Source organism: Manis pentadactyla, chromosome 14 (assembly GCF_030020395.1).
Source record: "Manis pentadactyla isolate mManPen7 chromosome 14, mManPen7.hap1, whole genome shotgun sequence".
NCBI classification, from domain to species: Eukaryota; Metazoa; Chordata; class Mammalia; order Pholidota; family Manidae; genus Manis; species Manis pentadactyla.
Window position 1 is genome coordinate 31313762 of NC_080032.1, and position 19494 is coordinate 31333255.

General features: G+C 50.0%; 1 protein-coding gene across 1 annotated transcript in view; it reads left to right on the forward strand.

The window, feature by feature from the left end:
* SCN5A (sodium voltage-gated channel alpha subunit 5) overlaps positions 1–19494 on the forward strand; it is an 88628-nt gene that overhangs the window by 45881 nt on the left and 23253 nt on the right. The window contains exons 14-18 of the mRNA XM_057491458.1: positions 657–895; positions 11246–11419; positions 12589–12945; positions 16225–16656; positions 17820–17981. Of these exons, the coding sequence (XP_057347441.1) occupies positions 657–895; positions 11246–11419; positions 12589–12945; positions 16225–16656; positions 17820–17981 (1364 nt within the window). The remainder of the gene's footprint in view (positions 1–656; positions 896–11245; positions 11420–12588; positions 12946–16224; positions 16657–17819; positions 17982–19494) is intronic.

Genomic DNA, 19494 nt, shown 5'->3' on the forward strand with positions numbered 1-19494 from the left:
CCTCTGCTCATCCTCGGCGTCTTTTCATCTGTTGCTGCTTGTTCTTTCCTGGGCGGCCACAGGAATCATGTCTGGGTTTCTTCCAAACATTCCCACGGCCGTCCTGTTCTAGCCCATGTCTACCCCTCAGTCCCAGCCAGTCCACCCTGGCCGCCCCGTCCCAACCCGAGCTTGGCACCAGCTTGTCCCTCCCGCCCCATGTATAGTCGCACCTCCTTTCCGGGCTTCCCAGCCCACTCTTCCTATCTGTGCTAACACATCCCAGATGTCCACGTCTATTCCTTCCTGGTCTGTCTGGGTGTCCTGTCTGAACTTGCCTGGCACAGATGTGTTATCCTTTTCAGCCTATCCTCCCCTGAGTGTCCTGTGTCTGTGTGGGTCTGTCGTCCTAAGAGAGCCCACATCTGTCCTCATCTATTCTGTCCCAGGTTTCCCCACACCCATTCTGGCCTGTCTCTGTGGCCTCTTCTCACACATTCCCAGAGTAAGGAGACAGGACACAGGACACTCCTTCCCTTAGCCTTCCCTGCCCCTCACCGTCCCCTGTCATGTAGAAGCCCTGTCACTCCCTGGGTGAGCCACATGTCTTTTCTAGCATACCAAGAAATATATATGCAGTTGACAAAAGCAAACCCATTCACCGGCTGTCCCCCCAGAGCTGGAATCATCTCACCGCAAGTGCCCGCCATGCTGGAACCACTTCGCCCGGCGCTACCTGATCTGGGAGTGCTGCCCACTGTGGATGTCCATCAAGCAGAAAGTGAAGTTCATGGTCATGGACCCATTCGCCGACCTCACCATCACCATGTGTATTGTGCTTAACACGCTCTTCATGGCCTTGGAGCACTACAACATGACAACTGAATTCGAGGAGATGCTGCAGGTTGGGAACCTGGTAAGGGCCGCCAGCCACTGACTCTCAGATGGGCATCCTGGCGTGAAGGGCTCTTGGCTAGTTGGCACAGCCTGTATGGGGGAGGGGAGGGATTCAGAGCACAAAAGGATCTTCTGAAGGTGGGAGTCACTGTGGAAGAACATCTTGCAGAGGGAGTTTCTTGATCAGCTCTTCAGGAGTTGAAGGATGGAGCTGGGAGGGAGAGGCTGAGGATAAAGGTGTCCAGACTAGTAAACACAAGTGGGTCAGGGGTGAACCTGAAATGTGTGGGAACCTGAGGCATGGCAATTAGTAATGGAGGAGAATATGTGCAAAATGAGGCAGCTTCCTTAGGGAAAGGATGGATAGGTGGGTAGATGGATGGGTGGGTGGATGGATGGATGGATGGATGGATGGGTAGATGATGGGTGGACGAATAGATAGGTGGGTAGATGGGTGGATGGGTGGGTGGGTGGGTGTACTGAATAAACCGGGCAAAGCCAGATCTGTATTCTAACTCAGCTCTTACCATGTCACCCCAAGCAAATTACTTAGTCTCAATCATTGGCACAATAAGTGTTTGTTGAATTTAATAGATGTAAAATTAGTATGACAATATCAACCTCATAGGAAGCTAATGAGGACTGAATAAGATAATGTGTATAAGGTGCTTGGCTCAGAGTTTGAAAACAATAAGCACTTAAAATGAATGATAGCTGTGGTTATTGCTGTTGTTACTAAAGAGATTGTCCCTGAATGTCAGAATGGATCTAATTCTGATTTTTTTTTCAAGTACAAATCAAATTCTTCCTCTTCACTCTAAAGACAGGAAACTGAGGCCCAGGGAGTGACACAGTGGTGGCAAAGCAGGGCATGTAGCTGCTGTCTCCCGACTCTGAGGGACAGGGCCCTCCCGGCTCTGTCCATGTAAACACAGAGTCAGCCATTCTCCGGGGATCCTAGGGCAAGGCTGGTACAGGACTCCTGGCCTCAGAAGGGAGCTCCTGGGATCCTCTCTGAGCTTGGGTGGGGACCCAAGCTTTCCCCTGCTGCAGACCCAGCCCTGTCTTGGTCCCAGCTGCTTACCCCCACAGGCAGGCAGGTCTCCTATACTGGGGCCCTTATTATTTTCCATATCCAGAACTCTAGATAGTTCTCTGAAGGGTCTATTTGAATTTTTTCACAAATTCAAGTCCATTTTGCTGCATTTCTACTTCTTTTCCCTTCTTCTGCAAACAGATTGGAAAGATGTCTCTGTCTGCAGGAGTCCCATGGCACACTTGTGCCTGTATTGTGCTGAGCAGTCTCCAGATGGGGGTCTTGTAGGATTTCTTCTTGTGGTATTATTGGGATGTGACCATTGGGTTGGACTGAGCAGCACATCAAGGTGATGAGAGCACTGGTGGCTTCCCTGGGTCACTGAGCTGTAACCAGGTTGCAGCTGTGTTAAAAGTGTGGCTTAGTTATTACTGCTTGGTCATGTGTTTGGATTGCAGTTATATTTTGTCCTGCTTGGATAGCTTTTTTGCTGGTATGTAAAGTTTTCATTATTTTGCAGTCAATATTTGTAGGTAGTTTCAATGTTAAATGTAAAGAAACAAAACCACAAATGTAAGCATGGGGAAATAATCTTGGTATGGGAAAAGCCTTTCTAAGCATGCCATAGAAGACAAATTCTGTAAGAGAAGATTGACAGATAAACAAAAATGAAAAAACAAGTGAAATTTCTGTTCCTAGCAATATTACAGACAGAAACCCCTGAAAAGTCTCCTACTATGAAACAACTAAAAATAGAGCAAACATTTTTTGCAATGCATAGTGAAGCTTATGAGAAAGTAACAAACATCCCCAAGTGCTAGAGACAAAGAGGGGCTTAAAAACCATAACAGTAAACATGTGAAATGATTCTGTAGTTGTGGTGGTGAGGGGGTGACATTGCTCATTTGGATAATCTGGGGACCTGGATTTCATGTTAAGACAAGGTATGTCTTTGGGACAGTGTGAGTACAGGATGGAACTGAATGGCCTCAATAAGAATATGACCCTACAACATTCAGCAGAATGGGGAACCAGGAAGAACCCCCCAGTGACACTGGGAAATGATAAAGAAAGGAGAGTCTCACCTCAAAGCCAGGCCTGGAGAGGGAAAAGTAACCTCTGGAAGCTTGCGACTTTGAATTTGGCCTTATACACATTTAGAGTTCAGATTTATAACACAGTATTCCTGGAACCTATGCCTAAAAAGTTAACACATAAAGCGGTCCTGGGATGATATCTTGGGGCCCCTAAAAGAGGAAAACTCAGAACTTTTCTGGCAGGACACACTTTTCTAACACCCAGGCCAAGCTGGATTCCCTAAATTACAGAACATACAAGGAAATACTCCACCATGAACAAGAGTGAGCATACACACACACACACACACACACACAGGCTTATCCTCTTAAGAATATCAGATAATAGAACTGCTGTATAGAGATGATAAAATAACAATGTTTGTAATAACTAGAGGAAAAAAAAGAAGGAATTAAAAACATGTGGAAAGAATTAGACAGCTTTGAAAAAGAGCAAAATTAAATCTCCAGAAGTGGATAATATAGTTATGAAATTAAAATCTCAATGTATAAATCAAGTAGCTCATTAATACAGCTAGGGAGAGAATTAAACTACTATAAATTTAGATCTAAGTAGGTTTCCCAGAATGTACAGAGAGATGAAGAGACAGAAAATATGAAACAAAAGGTTAGAGACATGGAGTCAGGACCAGAAGGTCCAGTGCACAGTTGATAAGAGTTCCAGAAGGAGAGAGAGAATGCAGGCAAAAGAATATTTTTTTAAATGGCTGAGAATTAATAAAAGAAGTGAACCTTTAGATTCAGAAATTGTAATACATCTTGTGCAGAATAAATAAAAATAAACATATCTAGACATGTCATGATGAAACTGCTGAACATCAAAAGCAAAGACATCATACAGCAACTTACCCTAGTAGGAACAACAACTAGATGTATAGCAGACTCCACATTAGCTCCAACAGAATACAGACAACAGTAAAATTATAATTTCAAAGTGCTGGAAAAAATACTGGACAACCCAGAATTCTGTATCCAGTTTATACTACCATTTAAGAAGGCTACTAAACAAAGACTGAGTTTTCCACACACAGGTTGTCTCTGAAATGACAAAAATTTGTACTTGAGAAAGAAGTAAAGTGGTTGCAGAAGATTGGAGAAGATCTGAGAGGAAATAGTGAGCCAGTGAAGTGAGGGAGAATGTGGACAAAGCTAAGCAAATAAGCAGGTGCTGGCTGTTTAAAACAATAACAGTGATATGACTGATTGGAGGATATAAAGGTAGGAACTAAAACTTTGGACAACAATAGCATATGAGATGGGTGAGGAGCAAGGATTGGAGACAAGGAAGTCTAAAGTTCATGTGCACCCTGAAATCATAATTAACTTAGACTCTTTGCCTGATTGTTAAAACTTTTAAGGGAACAACTAAGAGGATAGAGATGGAATGTCTCAATTGCCACACCAGTAGAGAGGAAAATGAAGAAATTTTTAAGTTCAGTCTGCTAGAAGGAAGGAAAGGAGAAAAAAAAATAAAAGACACAAAACAAAGTATAGACATAAATCCAAATATATCAGACATCACAATAAATAGAGGTGGATTGCAGTCACCAATAAAAAGGAAAATTGTCAGTTTGGTAAAGAAATAAAAATCAGATATATGATTTTTACAAAAGATATTCAAAATATAGGGACCCAAATTCCCAAAAGGGATTTTTAAAAAGAGAGATGACAAGAAAGAGCTACAGCACGCAAATACTATAAAGAAAATTGATGGAGTTATATCAAATCAAACAAAATAAACTTTAAAGCAAAAAGTATTACTGAGGGATAAAGAATTCCAAAACATAAAGAAAGATAAAACAAACAATTCACCAGGAATATAAAATAACTGTAAATTTGTATGCACCAAACTACATAGCTTCCAAATATGTAAAGCAGACAATAAGATAAATTTAACAAGACTACAATCTTAGTGAGAGATCATGCTCAATAACTGATGGGTAAAGCTGATAAAAGATTAGCAAGAATAATAGGGGATTTGGATAAAAGAAATAAAAATCTTGAGTTAATGTATATGCAGAGCCTAACACCCAATAACTAAAGAAAATACACATGGAGCACTTAGAAAGTGACCACATTTAATGTCTCAAAGCAAGTCTCAGCAAAGACAGGGTACCATGCATCCTTCATTCTCTGACCATTTGTTCAATCAACTTAGAAATTTTTAATAAACAAATAAATTTTTTTAAGTATACTTCCAGATAACTCGTGGCCAAGAAAGATGTCATCCTGGAAACCACAAAAGCTTTATAATGGAAAGAGAATGAAAATACTTTTGAGTTGCAGCAAATGCAGTACTTAGAGGAAAATGTATAGCCTGAAGTATATGTATTTTTAAAAGAAAAATTGAAATTAATGAGGAAGGCATTTTGTTCAATTAGTTAGAAAAAGAACAAGTATACGCTCAAAGAAAAGAAAAGATAAGATCAGAAAATAAAATAATAAACCAAGATTCATCAAGGAGAAGTGTTTTTTAAAAATACATATTTTGGAAAGACTGATAGCAAACTCTTAATAAGATTAAAATAGGAGGGAAAAGCAAAGGCACAAATAATATTAAGAATGGAAAGGGGGCATAACTCCACAAACAGCAGTAAAACACAGTAAACTATCAAACTATTAAAACATAATAAAAGAACATTATAAACAACTTCATGCCAATATAGTTTGAACAGACTAATTGAAAATTTCCTAGAAAAATATGGATCACCAAGAAGAAATTTAAGCCATAAAGAAAAGAGTAAGAATTAAACAACCAAATACAGCAGTGTATGATTAAGAGAAATGAACAAAGAAAAAACTCCTTATGATTAAGTTGGCTTTATTCCAACTATATCTGATCTTTGCTTTGATGTCAAAAAATTACTTCATAAAATTAAATTATTTGTGATAAGAGCTCCTAGCAAACTAGAAATAACATGACAAAAACATCTACAAAAATCTACAGTAAATATCATACTTGACCATGAAACATTAACAGCCTTACTCCTAAAGGCAGGAACACACACAGACAGTGATGGCAAAGCTGGTGATAATCACAACTAATACTCATTGAGTATCTAATTTCTGATAACAACTGGTAAGGGAGATGCAATTTTTTTTTATCCCTATTTTGCTGATAAGGAAACAGAGGCACAGAGTGGTCAAATAACTTAACCAGGGTCACACAGCCCAGAGTGGTAGAGCTTGGACTCAAATCCAAGCATTTTGTATGCAGAGCCAGCTATAAGGCGCCTGGTCTACCCCACTGCTGAACTGCAACCCTAGCCTCAATCCATCCCTGCTTCTCATTCCAAATACACTGGAGAAGAAACAGCAGAAAGAAGGAAGGAAAACAGATCGATCTAACAGTATTTTTCAGACTATTACATCAACATAAATAATCCAAGAATATCTACAGGAAGACTGTTAGAACTAATAAAAGAGCAGAAATGGTAGGTCCAGACTCAGTATACCAAAATTAACTGTGTTCCCAGCCACCATCAACGATCAGCTGGAGAGAGTAAGTTTTAAAAGTTAACACTTCAAATAGCAATAAAAATTATGAAGAATCTAGGAGTGAATGTAGCAAAAGATAGTAAACTTTATATGAAGAAAATCATAAAACTATTGGAAAACACAAGAGAAGACTTAACTAAGTGGAGACATACCTATTTTCACGTGAATGCAAGTCTCAGTATTGTAGATACTTCAGTTCTTCCTGAATTAACCTGGAAATTAATGTAATTCCAACCAAAATCTCAACACATTTTTCCCCCCCACGGGACTTGACTAGGTAATCCTAAAATTCATATGGAAAAATAAAGTCTATCAAGGAAAACTTAAGAAATAAGGTGGGGAATTTACCCTCCCATGGATTAAAATATATTATAAAGCTATCATAATTAAAACATTATAGTGTTGGTGCAAAGATGGGAAATTGGACCAGTGCTACAGAATTGAGAACTCAGAAACAGGAAATGCGTATTTTGAGGCTTGATAAATAACAGACAGCATTACACATCAATAGGGAAAGGATAGACTATTCAACGAATACTGCTGGGAAAAGTCGTGGTCTACAGAGAAGAAAATTAATTTAGATCCCTCCCCACATCATACTCATTGATTAGTTGCAGGAAACTGGATTCAAAACTTAAATGTGCTCAAGTAAAACATTTAAGCCTTTGTAATAACAATGGGAAAAAACAGTTAAGATCCTAGGGTTGGGAAGGCTTTCTTCAACAATATAAGAAGCTTGTTCCATGAAAGAAAAGGTTGCTAAACTTACCTGTGTTAAAACTTATACTATCCATACAACAAAGGGTACAGTAAACAAAGTGAAACCACTGCTGCAAACTGGACCTTGATACTTAACTAGAAAGACATGCAACCTAGAATAGATATTGAATACTCACACATTAATGAGGAAAAGAGGGGCAAATACAAAGGCAGAAACACGACCACAACAGTGGACAAAGGAAGTGGCAGCCAGATCCCAGGAGAGGACATTCACATGGTTATAAACAAATGAAAAGGAACAGAAGAATGCAGACAAAAGCATCACTGAAATACTGTTTCTCCCTCAAAAGAGAAACAAAACTAAACCTCTGTGTGTTGGTAAGTATGTGAAACAGTGGGAACTCAAGAGTATGGGTTTGGTAGAACCATTTCAGGGAGCAGTTGCATGATGTCTGGTAAATCACCGATGTGCATACCCTATGACTTAACAATTTCAGGTATCTGTATTCTTAAGAAAGTTCACAAGTCTGTACAAGGTGCTGTGAACAAGAAAGTTCTTTTCAGCATTGTTAATCATAGGGGAAAATTGGAAGCAACATAAATGTCCATCCATCCATTTTAAAAAATGGATAAATAAATGTTGTGAAATACTGTACACAATTAGAATGAATACATCCACATCAAAATGGGTCAATCTCACAAACATGTTGTTGATAATGAAAGGAACTTGAGAAAGCTCATGTTTCATTGGTATGGAAGGATGTTCACAAGGTATTGTGTTTTAAAAGCAAGTTTACAGTGTGAACGGTGTAATCCCATTAAAAACACATGCCAAGGTCAAGGAGGGTTTAGGGTTCCCCCAAAGTCCCCCCAACTTTCTGGGAAGCCATTAGCACTGATGGCTCAGTGGGCCTCCTGCCTGGAGTCAAGGTGAGCGGGTGCCACACTCACAGCCACTGTCTGCCAGGTCCCAGTGAGTCGTAAAATCTGCGGGATTGTCTCTGTCTGAAGACAGCAGGGCCTGGGCCTGGAGCTCCCAGCACTCCCTGCAGGCATAGTAATCGCTGATGATGATAGCAGAGATCTCCTTTGCATGTGGGGTATCCACTTTGCAGCCATTCGCTCCAACTCATAGAAACCTATGGAGGTGTCATTATCCGCATTTTACATATGGGGCACACAAGGCTCAGACAGATGAGGAAACGCCCGAGACCACACAGTGGCAGACCCTGCTTTGGAACCTGGGTCTGGCTGCCCTTCTCTGCATGTCTTAAGCCAACAAGCTTTGATTGCAAGGCCTTAGAAACCCTGGGCTGATCCTTTTGGAAGGAGGATTCTGGCACCAAAATTGATGCACTTCTAAAGCAATGGCTCCCAAGCTTAGCTGCATATTAGCATCACCAGGAAGGCTTTTAAAAAAATCTCTGTATCTGGGCTGCATGCCATCCAGTTTAACTATACACTCTAGGAGTAGGCCCCAGGAATCAGTATTTTTAAAGATCTTAGGCCATTCCAAAATGCACCACATTTGAGAGCGAGGCTTGGAAATAGCACCTGTCAAACGTCAGACCACCCAGGAGCCTAGCCAAAATGCAGATCTGCTTCAGCGTGTCTGGGGTCCTCAAGATTCTGCATTTCTCAGGCACTTCCAAGTGAGGCTGTTGAGTCTTTGCTTATCATTTCCTCAAAGGCATGCACCTGAGAACCTCTGCCATCTTTTTCTTCCTGACTTCCAATGCCACCTAATATCTGCTGCCTTTCTGGCAAATAGCTGTGGAACCTGGGCAAAGTGAGGCTGTGGATCTTTCCTGAACCCTTTCGCCAGAAGTGAGCGTTAGTCAGCTGTCCTTAAGAACACCTCACCAGGCATGCTCAGGCAGGGGCTGGGGAGATCAGGGAAAGGGGCGAGCTGGGCACCCTCAGCGGCTCTCAGGGTTGGGCGTGTGGCCAAAGTCCCCAAAGGGAAGGGTAGGAATGCCTCCCAGAAGATGGGAAACGGAGCTGGGTGCTGCAGGACTCCAGGGGCTGAAGGCCAAAGGCCAACCTTGTGTATTTGTTCAACAAATATTGGTGGGCTGCCTACTGGCTGAGCACCATTCTAGGTACAGACAGAAAAGGTCCCTCCGTTGTGGGGCTTACATTCTCAGAAACTCCGGGAACAGATCTGCAGCTCCATGTGTGGCATGTGTCAGGCGGTGCACCAAAGAAAAGTGAAGGAAGAGGGCTGGGGAGTTCGGTGGGAGGGGCTGTGGTTTTAGGTGTCTGGGAGGCATCCAATAGGTGGCTTCTAAGCTGAGACCTTACAGGCAGGGCATGTAGGGAAAGGGAGCAGCAAGAACAAAGGCCCTGAGGAGGGCGCAACCAGGAGGCAAGGAGGGAAGCGTGGTTGGAAGAGCAATAGGAGGCAGTGGCAAAGCTCTGGACACAACCAGGGAGCAGGCGGGGTACTGGGAAAGGAGCAGAGCCCCAGGACGCCTCCCCACCTGCAACAGCATCTCCCATTTGGGCTGAGGCGGCAGGATTTCAGGTGAAGGCCCAGCTGGTGGAGGAACAGTCCTGGGCACCAAAGTCATGAGGGCCAGGCTGGGGTGGTGCCCTCCCCGACCAGCCCGACCCGCTTCCTCCTGGTGCCCACAGCCACGGAGAGGGGGATGGGCCTGTGCTGGGCTGACCAAGGTGCCTCTCCTGTCCTTTCAGTCCCAAACCCCTCAGGTAGGTGCAGAAGGGAGGATGACACCCCCTCCTGACTGCTGACCCCAGCAAGTTACCCGCCCCCCAACAGCTGCTGCAGGCCTGGTACTGTCCCCAGAAGGCCTGTCCTGTGACCTTGGCCCTCCCGTACAGCTCAGAATCAGCCCCAGCTCCAAGAAAGCCTTGCATATGGGGCCCAACTTCCCGCCAGTTACACAACTGCTACGACAGGTGTGTGGTTCCAGGAGGACTGGTAACTGAGTGCATAGGTGAGGGAGAGGTGGACAGATGGACAGATGCATTGGTGGGTGGGTGATTGATGAACAGGTGGATGGCTGGATGGGCAGATGATTAGATGAGTAGAGCCTGGCAGACCTGGTGGTAAGTCAGCCAGCAGTCACTACACACTCACCTACCCATCCATTGTTCACCCAGCTGCCCACCCACCAGTCATCCATCTGTCCATTCACTTAACCTTCCTTCCATCCATCCATTCATCCCTCCTCCTGGAACCACACACCTGTTGTAGCAGTTGCCCCACTGGAGCAGTTGGCTGTGCTCATCACTGCCTGGCCACAGCACACTGGGTTCTTCGGCCGTGGGACTCTGCTGGCCCGGCCAGGCTGCTCCAGACTCAGGAGTCAATGACTCAGGTGAAGGCTAGCCTCTGTCTACCTCAGGAACAACCCCAGAAGGGAGAGGGGGTTGCTCTAAATCTTGAAGGACAATGCCAGGTTCGTTTCCTGGTCTCTGCCTTACTGGCTATGTGACCCCAGGCAGGTTACTAACTGCTCAGTGCCTCAGTTTCCTTACCTGTAGAGTGGGGATAATGATACTTTCCTTGATGGGTCATTGGACGGATTAAAAGACACATGCAAAACATTCAAGCCAGGACGGGGCACATAGTCAGCCCTCAAGAAACAGTGGCTGGCTGCCACTTCAGTGAGGAGAGCTCAGTATGTGCACGGGAGGGAAGGGGCAACGCGAGGTGTTTGTAGGGGTGCATGTGCCCAGCATGTGTGGAGCCAGGGCCCTTCCCATAGCTACACAGGCTGGAGGGTGTCTGGGCCGAGTTGTCATTGCCCACCTGCACCTCCAGCCCCCAGGGGCTCCCAGGGACTCCCAGAGCTGTAAATCTCTGTGGAGCCTGTGACGAGCCAGCTGTTTGGGAGGGCCAGGCTGACAGGTCACACAGGGTGGGCTGCAGAGAGGGCTGGGCCTCTGGCCTAGCTGTCCCCAGGGAGCACCCGCTGGGCACCTGGATGTCATCAGAGCCCAGGACGGACCCCCAAGCATTGGGAACCCACGACTCTTGTCCCCTCTCCAGGTCTTCACAGGCATCTTCACAGCAGAGATGACCTTCAAGATCATTGCTCTTGACCCCTACTACTACTTCCAGCAGGGCTGGAACATCTTCGACAGCATCATTGTCATCCTCAGCCTCATGGAGCTGGGCCTGTCCCGCATGGGCAACCTGTCAGTGCTACGTTCCTTCCGCCTGGTACCTGGCTGGGCCCGCGGCGGGGTGGGGGGCTCTCCACCAAGGTCGCCATGCAGCCAGTTCTGCTCTGCACGCCCAGCAGCCATTTGCTAGATACCCCGATGCTGCTGCGAGGGCACAGAGGGGGCAAGGCAGGAGACGTCCCTCCAGGTCGGCCATCTGGGTGACCTGCAGGGCCCTGTGTGACTCAGCCCTGTAGTCCTCACAGGGTCCCAGGAAAGGAGCTAATATTACTTTATCCCCATTCCGCAGATGAGGAGACTCAGACTCGGAGAGAAGGCCACATGGCAAGCACCAGGTGGGGCCAGGTGTGCTGGCGGCTCATCTGGGGCTCTGCCTGCTGGCTTCAGAATTGGCATTTGGGGAACTTTAATGACCCACAGATTGTGTGGGGATCTTGTTAAAGTGCAGGTGCTGGTTCTGTAATCTCAGGCAATCCCAGCTGCCGGCCAGTGGGCCACTCTCTGAGAGGCCCAGATGTGAGACTGAAAGCAGTCAGGAAGCTTCCTCCCAGGAGGGCCTGAGCCCTGCTGGTGGCTTCCCTGGGGGCCAGGAAGGCAGGGCGGTAGCGGCAGGGAGGAAAGCCCAGGCTGTGCTGATCCCGACTCCACTGCCATGGGCCAAGGGGCAGAGACACATCGCTCCAGCCTTAGGGGTCGGCTCCTTCATCTGTCAAAGGGGGTAATAGTAGTGCCGGCCCATGTGGCTGTTGGGAGTTCTGATTGAGTTTGTCCATCCTAAGCACAAGGCCTGGCTCCCTTCCTTTCCCTGTGATAACAGAGGACAGAAGGATGCAGGGACAGGCAATGTCAGGCGGTTGGAGCTGCACGCCTGATGAGGATGAGTCTGGAAGAGGAGGGCCATTCCATGTTGGGGGATCTACTGGGAGGTTCCCGGCAGTGAGACCAAGGGAGGCTGGTGTGGGGACAAAGAGAAGGGCCAAGCGGGGGAGATAAGTTGGGGTAGGCTGGGGCATTAACGTGACTCCCAGGGCAGAGTCCAGCAAAGCCACCCACAGGCTGTGGACAGAAACAGTGGTGTGTGCTCTCGGAGGGACAGTGAGAGACAGGCGTCCAAGGGCTCCCTGGACTTTCAGGCAGGTGCTGGGGGTACAGGTGTCTGTGGGCAGTGGGAGCCCGAACCCCTCACGAGGACACCTCCCTCCCCAGCTGCGGGTCTTCAAGCTGGCCAAATCGTGGCCCACACTGAACACACTCATCAAGATCATCGGGAACTCAGTGGGGGCGCTGGGGAACCTGACGCTGGTGCTGGCCATCATCGTGTTCATCTTCGCTGTGGTGGGCATGCAGCTCTTTGGCAAGAATTACTCAGAGCTGAGGCACCGCATCAGCGACTCTGACCTGCTGCCCCGCTGGCACATGATGGACTTCTTCCACGCTTTTCTCATCATCTTCCGCATCCTCTGTGGCGAGTGGATTGAGACCATGTGGGACTGCATGGAGGTATCTGGGCAGTCGTTGTGCCTGCTGGTCTTCTTGCTCGTTATGGTCATCGGCAACCTGGTGGTAAGTCAGCCAACAGTCACTACACACTCACCTACCCATCCATTGTTCACCCAGCTACCCACCCACCAGTCATCCGTCTGTCCATTCACTTAACCTTCCTTCCATCCATCCATTCACTCAGCCATCTGTTCACCAAACTACACCCATCAGTCTCCCATCCATGCACTTACGTATCATCCATCTATCCATCTATTCATTCACCCATCCTCCACCTGTCAACTCACCCATTCATTCATCCACACACCCAGGTACCACTTATCCATCCATCTACACACTTACCATCAGTGCATCAAATACCTATTCATTCTTTATCTCTCTACTCATCCAATCATATGCCCATCCAGCCATCATCAATCTGCCCATCCACCTGCTCATCAGTCACCCACCCACTAATTCATCTATCCATTTGTCCACCTCTCCGTCATCTATGCACATTTACCAGTCCTCCTATCCATTCACTCACTCATGCAGCCATCCACCTATAACCCCCATCTATTCATTCACATACATACCCAGCCACCCATTAATCACCCTTCATTCACCTACTCATCAACCCCATTCCCTCATAAACACACACACACCATTCATCCATCCACTCTCCCATCCATCTGTTCACCCACCTACCCCTTACCCCTCTTTCCACTCATCCATCCCTCCACTCATAATCGACCCCCACACCCATCTCATCCACTCACTCACAGTCCCATCCGTCTCCTCACGTATCTGTCCAGCTGTCTGCTCACTCAGTGACCCATCCATCCATTCACATCACTCATTTGCTCATTTATTCATTCACCCATTTACCTATTTAGTCAAAATGTACTCATTTTTATTCAATTTATTTTACTCATATACCCACTATTTTATCAGTCATTTAGTATCAGTGATTTGTCACATGGTTTTTCAATTCAACAATGTTAACAAACATTTGCTGAGTCCCTGTTGCATGCAGAACATTGGTTGGGCATGCAGAAGTGGATGTGGCCTTGACATTGCTCACCAACTGGAGAGACTGAGGAGGTGGAGAGTATGAAAAGGCCTGAAATAACTCCCAAGCTTGTCAGAATTATCAGGACCATTAAGGAAGAACCCATGGGTATTGATCCCCACCAGCTGGGGAAATCACAGAAGGCTTTCTGGAGGAGGGTTTGGAGCTAGATGGGCAGGTTGATGCTAGAGCAGGAAGGAGCAGGGTAAGCAGAGCCCAAGTGCAGCAGGGGGTGGTTCAGGTGGAGCAGGGCCTATGGGAGCCTTTGTCATCCTGGGTAGCTATGGAGGGAGTCGCTACCAGGAGGGGCCCAAACCTTGGCTCCCAGGGCCACCTGTGTCTTTACAATGGGGGGAGTCCTGACTTTGAAAGAGAACAAGGTCTAAATGCCAGAGAAGAGGCTTTGGAAGAGGCCAGGCTGAAGGAGTCAGTGGTCCAGGAAGAAATCATTGTCCACTGTGGACAGAAAGCTGCCTTCTTGGGTGCACAGGAGGCCTACACGTGCTCAGATCTCACATCCGCATGATCCAACTCCTGCTGGCGTGGGCAATGCAGACCCACATCAGCATGCAGAGGCTTTTAGGTGGGTCAGTACTGTGGGCTACAGATCCCAGAGCCCTTCCACAAATCCACCCGCTTTCCCCACCATGCCTTGACCAGACCAGCAGGCCCAGGCCAAGCTGGCATCAGTCTTGAGGCCCCTAGGTAGAGCCCAGAGAGGAAGCAGCGCAACCATGCATGGTGCCAAGAGAGCCTGGCCCTTGCCAGGCCCCACGCCCTCTTCCATCCCTCAAACTGGCTGCCCTCTCGGGGTGAAGCCTCTCTCGCGGCCACTGCCCCCACCAAGCCCCAGCAGACTCTGTATTCCAAGGAGGCTGAGCTGGCCTCACGCACAGCCCTGCAGTTGCCTAGTGGACCTGCCAGGGGATGAGAAGATTAGAGGCTGCAGGGGGAGGGAAGCTAGCACATCCCACGCAACCCCCTCCCTGGCCGCCTCAGGAATTGGGCTGCTGCCGGGCGTGGGTGGAAGCAAGATTGCCACTGAAGTGGGAAGTGCTGATCAGGCCAGTGCAGCAGCAGCATGATTGACAGGAAAGCCCTGGCAGGGGCCCAGCCTGGGGAGCCCTGCTCCCAGCCTGCAGGTCAGGGGACGTGGGGTCAGGCGCAGGTGGGGCTGTGTGGGCAGGATCAGGGTGGGCACCTGGCAGAGGCAGGCCAGGCCAGCAGGGGGGATGGAGGCCGGGGGCCAGGCCAGAGTCGGCATGGACAGCAGCTCTCTATCACATCACATGCCACACCCCGCTGCAAGGACGTAAATAAAGGCTGCCAGGTGTCAAAGTGATCATCTCTCTGTAGAGATGGCAGGAGAGACGCCTCTTCCTAGCCTTGCCATACTGCCCACATGAACGTGTGTTAGGTTTTAAACCAGAGACATGCTCCTGACTCCGGGCGATCCAGCCTTACCCACTGTCTTCATCAGCATTCTGTTCCCAGCTCTCTGACAGGGGAGGCGTGTCCCAGGGGCTTGTGAGAAGCTGAGCATGGGCATACAGTGGGTTCCCGAAGAGAAGAGTGCCCACCTTTATACGCCACCCGGCCCCGGGCTCCCATTCAGCTGATCTTCCTTCTGGGGTGGCTGGGAGGACAAGACAGCAAGCCAAGGCGGGGAGCTGGGTCTCAGGCCTGTTGGCCGAGCGGTGCTCATGAGCCCATCTGACCTGTATGTAGGGACAAGACCACCACTGTCTTCTTCCCCTTCACCTTGTCACTCAGCCCAAGTTCTCTTTTTTAACAAAAGCTAGAACTTCACCCTTGCAGGAGGGTTTAACAACAAGCAGCAGTCCAGAACCATGGGAAGACTGAGCGATCATGCAAACTTACCCAGACTGGATCCCACTTCCCACGGAGCTACGCTCAGCCTGACCCCATAGTCCCCTACCATTCCTGAGGTGGCAAGGCCCCCTGTGCAGGCTGTGACACTGAATGAACCCGGGGTTCTCCGCTGAACCTAGGTCAAGACTCAAGAGACCTGGGTCCGAACGTCATCAACTCAGACTGTATCTGAGTCCTTGGGAGGAGGGGTGAGAATCTGCCTTTCCTCATACAGCCAAACTCTCTGTATTGGAGAGAATGGGGGTTAGGATGAGGGCCCAGGGCCCAGCATTCCACCCTAGAGCTTTGCCATCAGCAGTCCTTAAAGTCCCCGGGGTCTCATTTTCCCCATGGTGGCCCGGAGTAAGTGCCCTTGGCATGGCACCCACCGTGGTGAGCCTGACCCGCTGCCTCCACAGGTCCTGAACCTCTTCCTGGCTCTGCTGCTCAGCTCCTTCAGCGCAGACAACCTCACAGCCCCCGATGAGGACGGAGAGATGAACAACCTCCAGCTGGCGCTGGCTCGCATCCAGCGGGGCCTGCGCTTTATCAAGAGGACCACCTGGGACTTCTGCTGTGGGCTCCTGCAGCGGCCTCAGAAGCCCGCTGCCCTTGCCACCCATGGCCAGATGCCTGGTTGCATTGCCACCTCCAGCTTCCCACCACCTGAGGCCAGGAAGGCACCCACGGCCCGCAAGGAGACACGGTTTGAAGAAGGCGAGAGGCCAGGCGAGGGCCCCCCTGGGGATCTGGAGCCTGTGTGTGTGCCCATTGCCGTGGCCGAGTCAGACACAGATGACCAAGAGGAGGAGGAGAGCAGCCTGGGCACCGAGGAAGAGTCTAGCAAGCAGGTGAGGCCCCCCGCCACCCCGTGGACACAGACAGGGCTGGGCTCTGCTGTCTGGGGCACCCAGCCTTGCTCAGGGACACCAGACCAGCCACCCCCTAAGAGCCGCCTCACAGAGGGGTGCTCTCTCCCCTGCCCAGCTCAGGAGCAGCTCTGGGAGGGGCCATGATTCAACCACTGGCTGGTCATGGGCACCTAATTGCACAAAAAGGGGAACTGAGGTGCGACAACAGAGTCACGCATCCAGGACAGAGCCGGAAGCCCTGGCCTCAGCCCCCTCCCCAACCCTTGTCCCCCTCCAGGACTAGCGAGGTGGAATGTCTTGGTAAGACATGAGTACAGTCCCCAGACCCCCCTGACTGCCCTCCCCCTCCCAGCCAGGGCTAACCCTGAGATTTAAAAATAACGTCCCCCGGATGGCGGGTGTCAGAGGCAGCACTATCTTATCTCTCGACCTGTTATTTTTAACACTTAGGACCAGCCTGGACAAAAGAGACAGCATGCCCTGCCTGCCCCCCAGTTCTCCCTGCCTGAGCCAGGCTCGATGGCTGCCCCTGGGGTCTGCGGGTCAGTGAGAGGTTCTGTTTAGTTGGGCCCATCCCTAGAGGGCCTGCCCTGGGTGGGTCTGACTGTGAGGAACAGCTGCTCCTGTTAGGGACCAGCTCCCAGGCTCCAGGCTTCGTCTGTCCTCCTGCCCGTTCAGGCTGAGGAAGGGGCAGGCAGGGGGCAGGGGCGCTGAGCATCTCCTGGTGCTCCCAGTGCAAATCCCTGCAGCCCCTCCTCCCCTCTCCTCTCCTCTCCTCTCCTAAGCCTGTTGGCTCTCACTCCCTAGGGCCAGTGTGTGCATGTGTGCACACATGTGAATGTGCACGCAAGCTGGGGGTGCCCTGAGAGATAATGGGGAAGTCAGCGTGCCCATCTGAGGTTGGGTTCCAGCAATTGAGATTCGGCGTCACAGCCCAACTGCACCTTCCAGGGGGTAGGGGTATTCGTGCCCAGATGACTAGGGCCTTTGTCTGATGAGGGCCCTTGCCCTGTACCTACCAGGAGGCTCCCAGCTGCCCACTCCAGACCCTGAGGGGGTCTTCAAGGAGCTGCACCCCATTTGCATGGGCAGGGCCCTAGTAGCACTCTGGCTGGGTAGCTCTTGAGCCGGGGTCTCTTCAGCAGGAGTCCCAGCCTGTGTCAGGCAGCCCAGAGGCCCTCCCAGAGCCCAGGGCCTGGAGCCAGGTGTCAGAGACCACCTCCTCTGAGGCCAGGGGCCCTGCAGCTCAGGCAGACTGGCGGCAACAGCGGAAAGTGGAGCCCCCGGCCCCAGGGGGCAGCGAGGTAATGCACACCTCTGTGCCTGAAGCCCCACTGCAGCCAGGCCACGAACATCTGGCTCACATCTGCATGTTGGTGGCAGCCACAGCCGCTGGGCAGGGGCTGCGTGGGAGACCCGCCCACAGGGGAGCATGAGGCCCAGTGCAGGACCAACCCCATGCCTCCATGGGCCCCACCCCATCTCCCCATTTGGTTCCTGTGCTTTGGCCGTGTTTGGCAAACATTTGTCCTGTGAAGCACCCCATCCCAGAGGACTTCGGGAAGCTCTGTGAACAAGTTCTTGGCACACTGGCCACCAGCCTCTTCTCACCTGGACTAAAGCAGAGGCCGCAGACAGGAGGCCTAGGCCTACTGTATGGTTCTTCTGGCCAGAAAGGGTTTCCATTTGAATAAGCTGCCAATATTTAAGACCGAGAAGCTTTTGATTATTTAAGAAGTCTGCATTTCTGGCTTCTCTTGAAAAACAATTAGAGGCAACTCCCCACTGGAGACAGGTAATAAAGAGCTCCTGGGTGCTGGCCGAGGCTCCCTGCAGCCACAGTCTCCACCTGCCTGACTGCAGTCCACTCCCTGCCTGGTCCCATAAGCACCCCCGAGCTAAAGGATGGCAGCCCGGCCGACCGCACCCCACCCCGATTGCGCCCAGTGCGTGGAACGTGGAGGCTAGCATCCAGAGATGGCGCAGCGGCCATCGCCCTGCAGCCTGGCCTTGGCTGTCAGTCCAGCAGCCGTGACCTGCTCTACAGAACATTCCCCTTTGCCTGGTCGCTCTCCTGGAGGGCCTGCAGGAGGCTTTTCGGTCACAGTGTTTTGGAGCACGAGGGCCTGCTGGAATCAACCTCCTGACTGCAGGTCGCACTCCTCCCCGGAGGGTCTGGCACAAGGGCGTGTGGAAGCAGGAGACACGGGCTGGGTGGGAAATCACGGAGAAGGCGCCATCCACTGGAATGATGGCACTCCTTCCTCGTCGGATCAGCTCACGGTGGGCCTATAAAAGGGAGAGGTGGGCTGGGGTTTTCCTGGGAGGAGGACCTCTCGCCTCACCTGCTCTGGAGCCTGAGAACGTGCCCCCCGGCACGACAGCCGTGATACTCTAGGAGCTCCAGTGTCTGAAAAGGAAAGTGTGAAGACCTCCTGGTCTTCCTTTCTCAGCTCAATGCCTCCAGATGAAGCTGGGGAAAGGGGGTCCTGCAGAGCCATGGGCCACAAAGGCAAGCCCGCACCCCTTGGCTCCACTGTACCAAGGTGCAGTCCCCCACCGGAATCCAGCTTCCCCGTGGCAAACCTCAGAACTAGAGGGACTCAGAGACACCGGTGGAGCAAGTGACAGACGCAGAGGGAAGGAGTGGCTTCGGGAGCAGGGCCACCCCCAGACCTCAGACCACCTCTAGGTGGCTCCCCTGGGGGCTTAGACGGGATCTGAAGCCAAGGAAGGGCCCCTGCCTTCATAGAACCCCTGCGCCTGCCACACCTGTATTTAGGGTGTATTCTTGGACATGGAGGCTGAGGCCACATC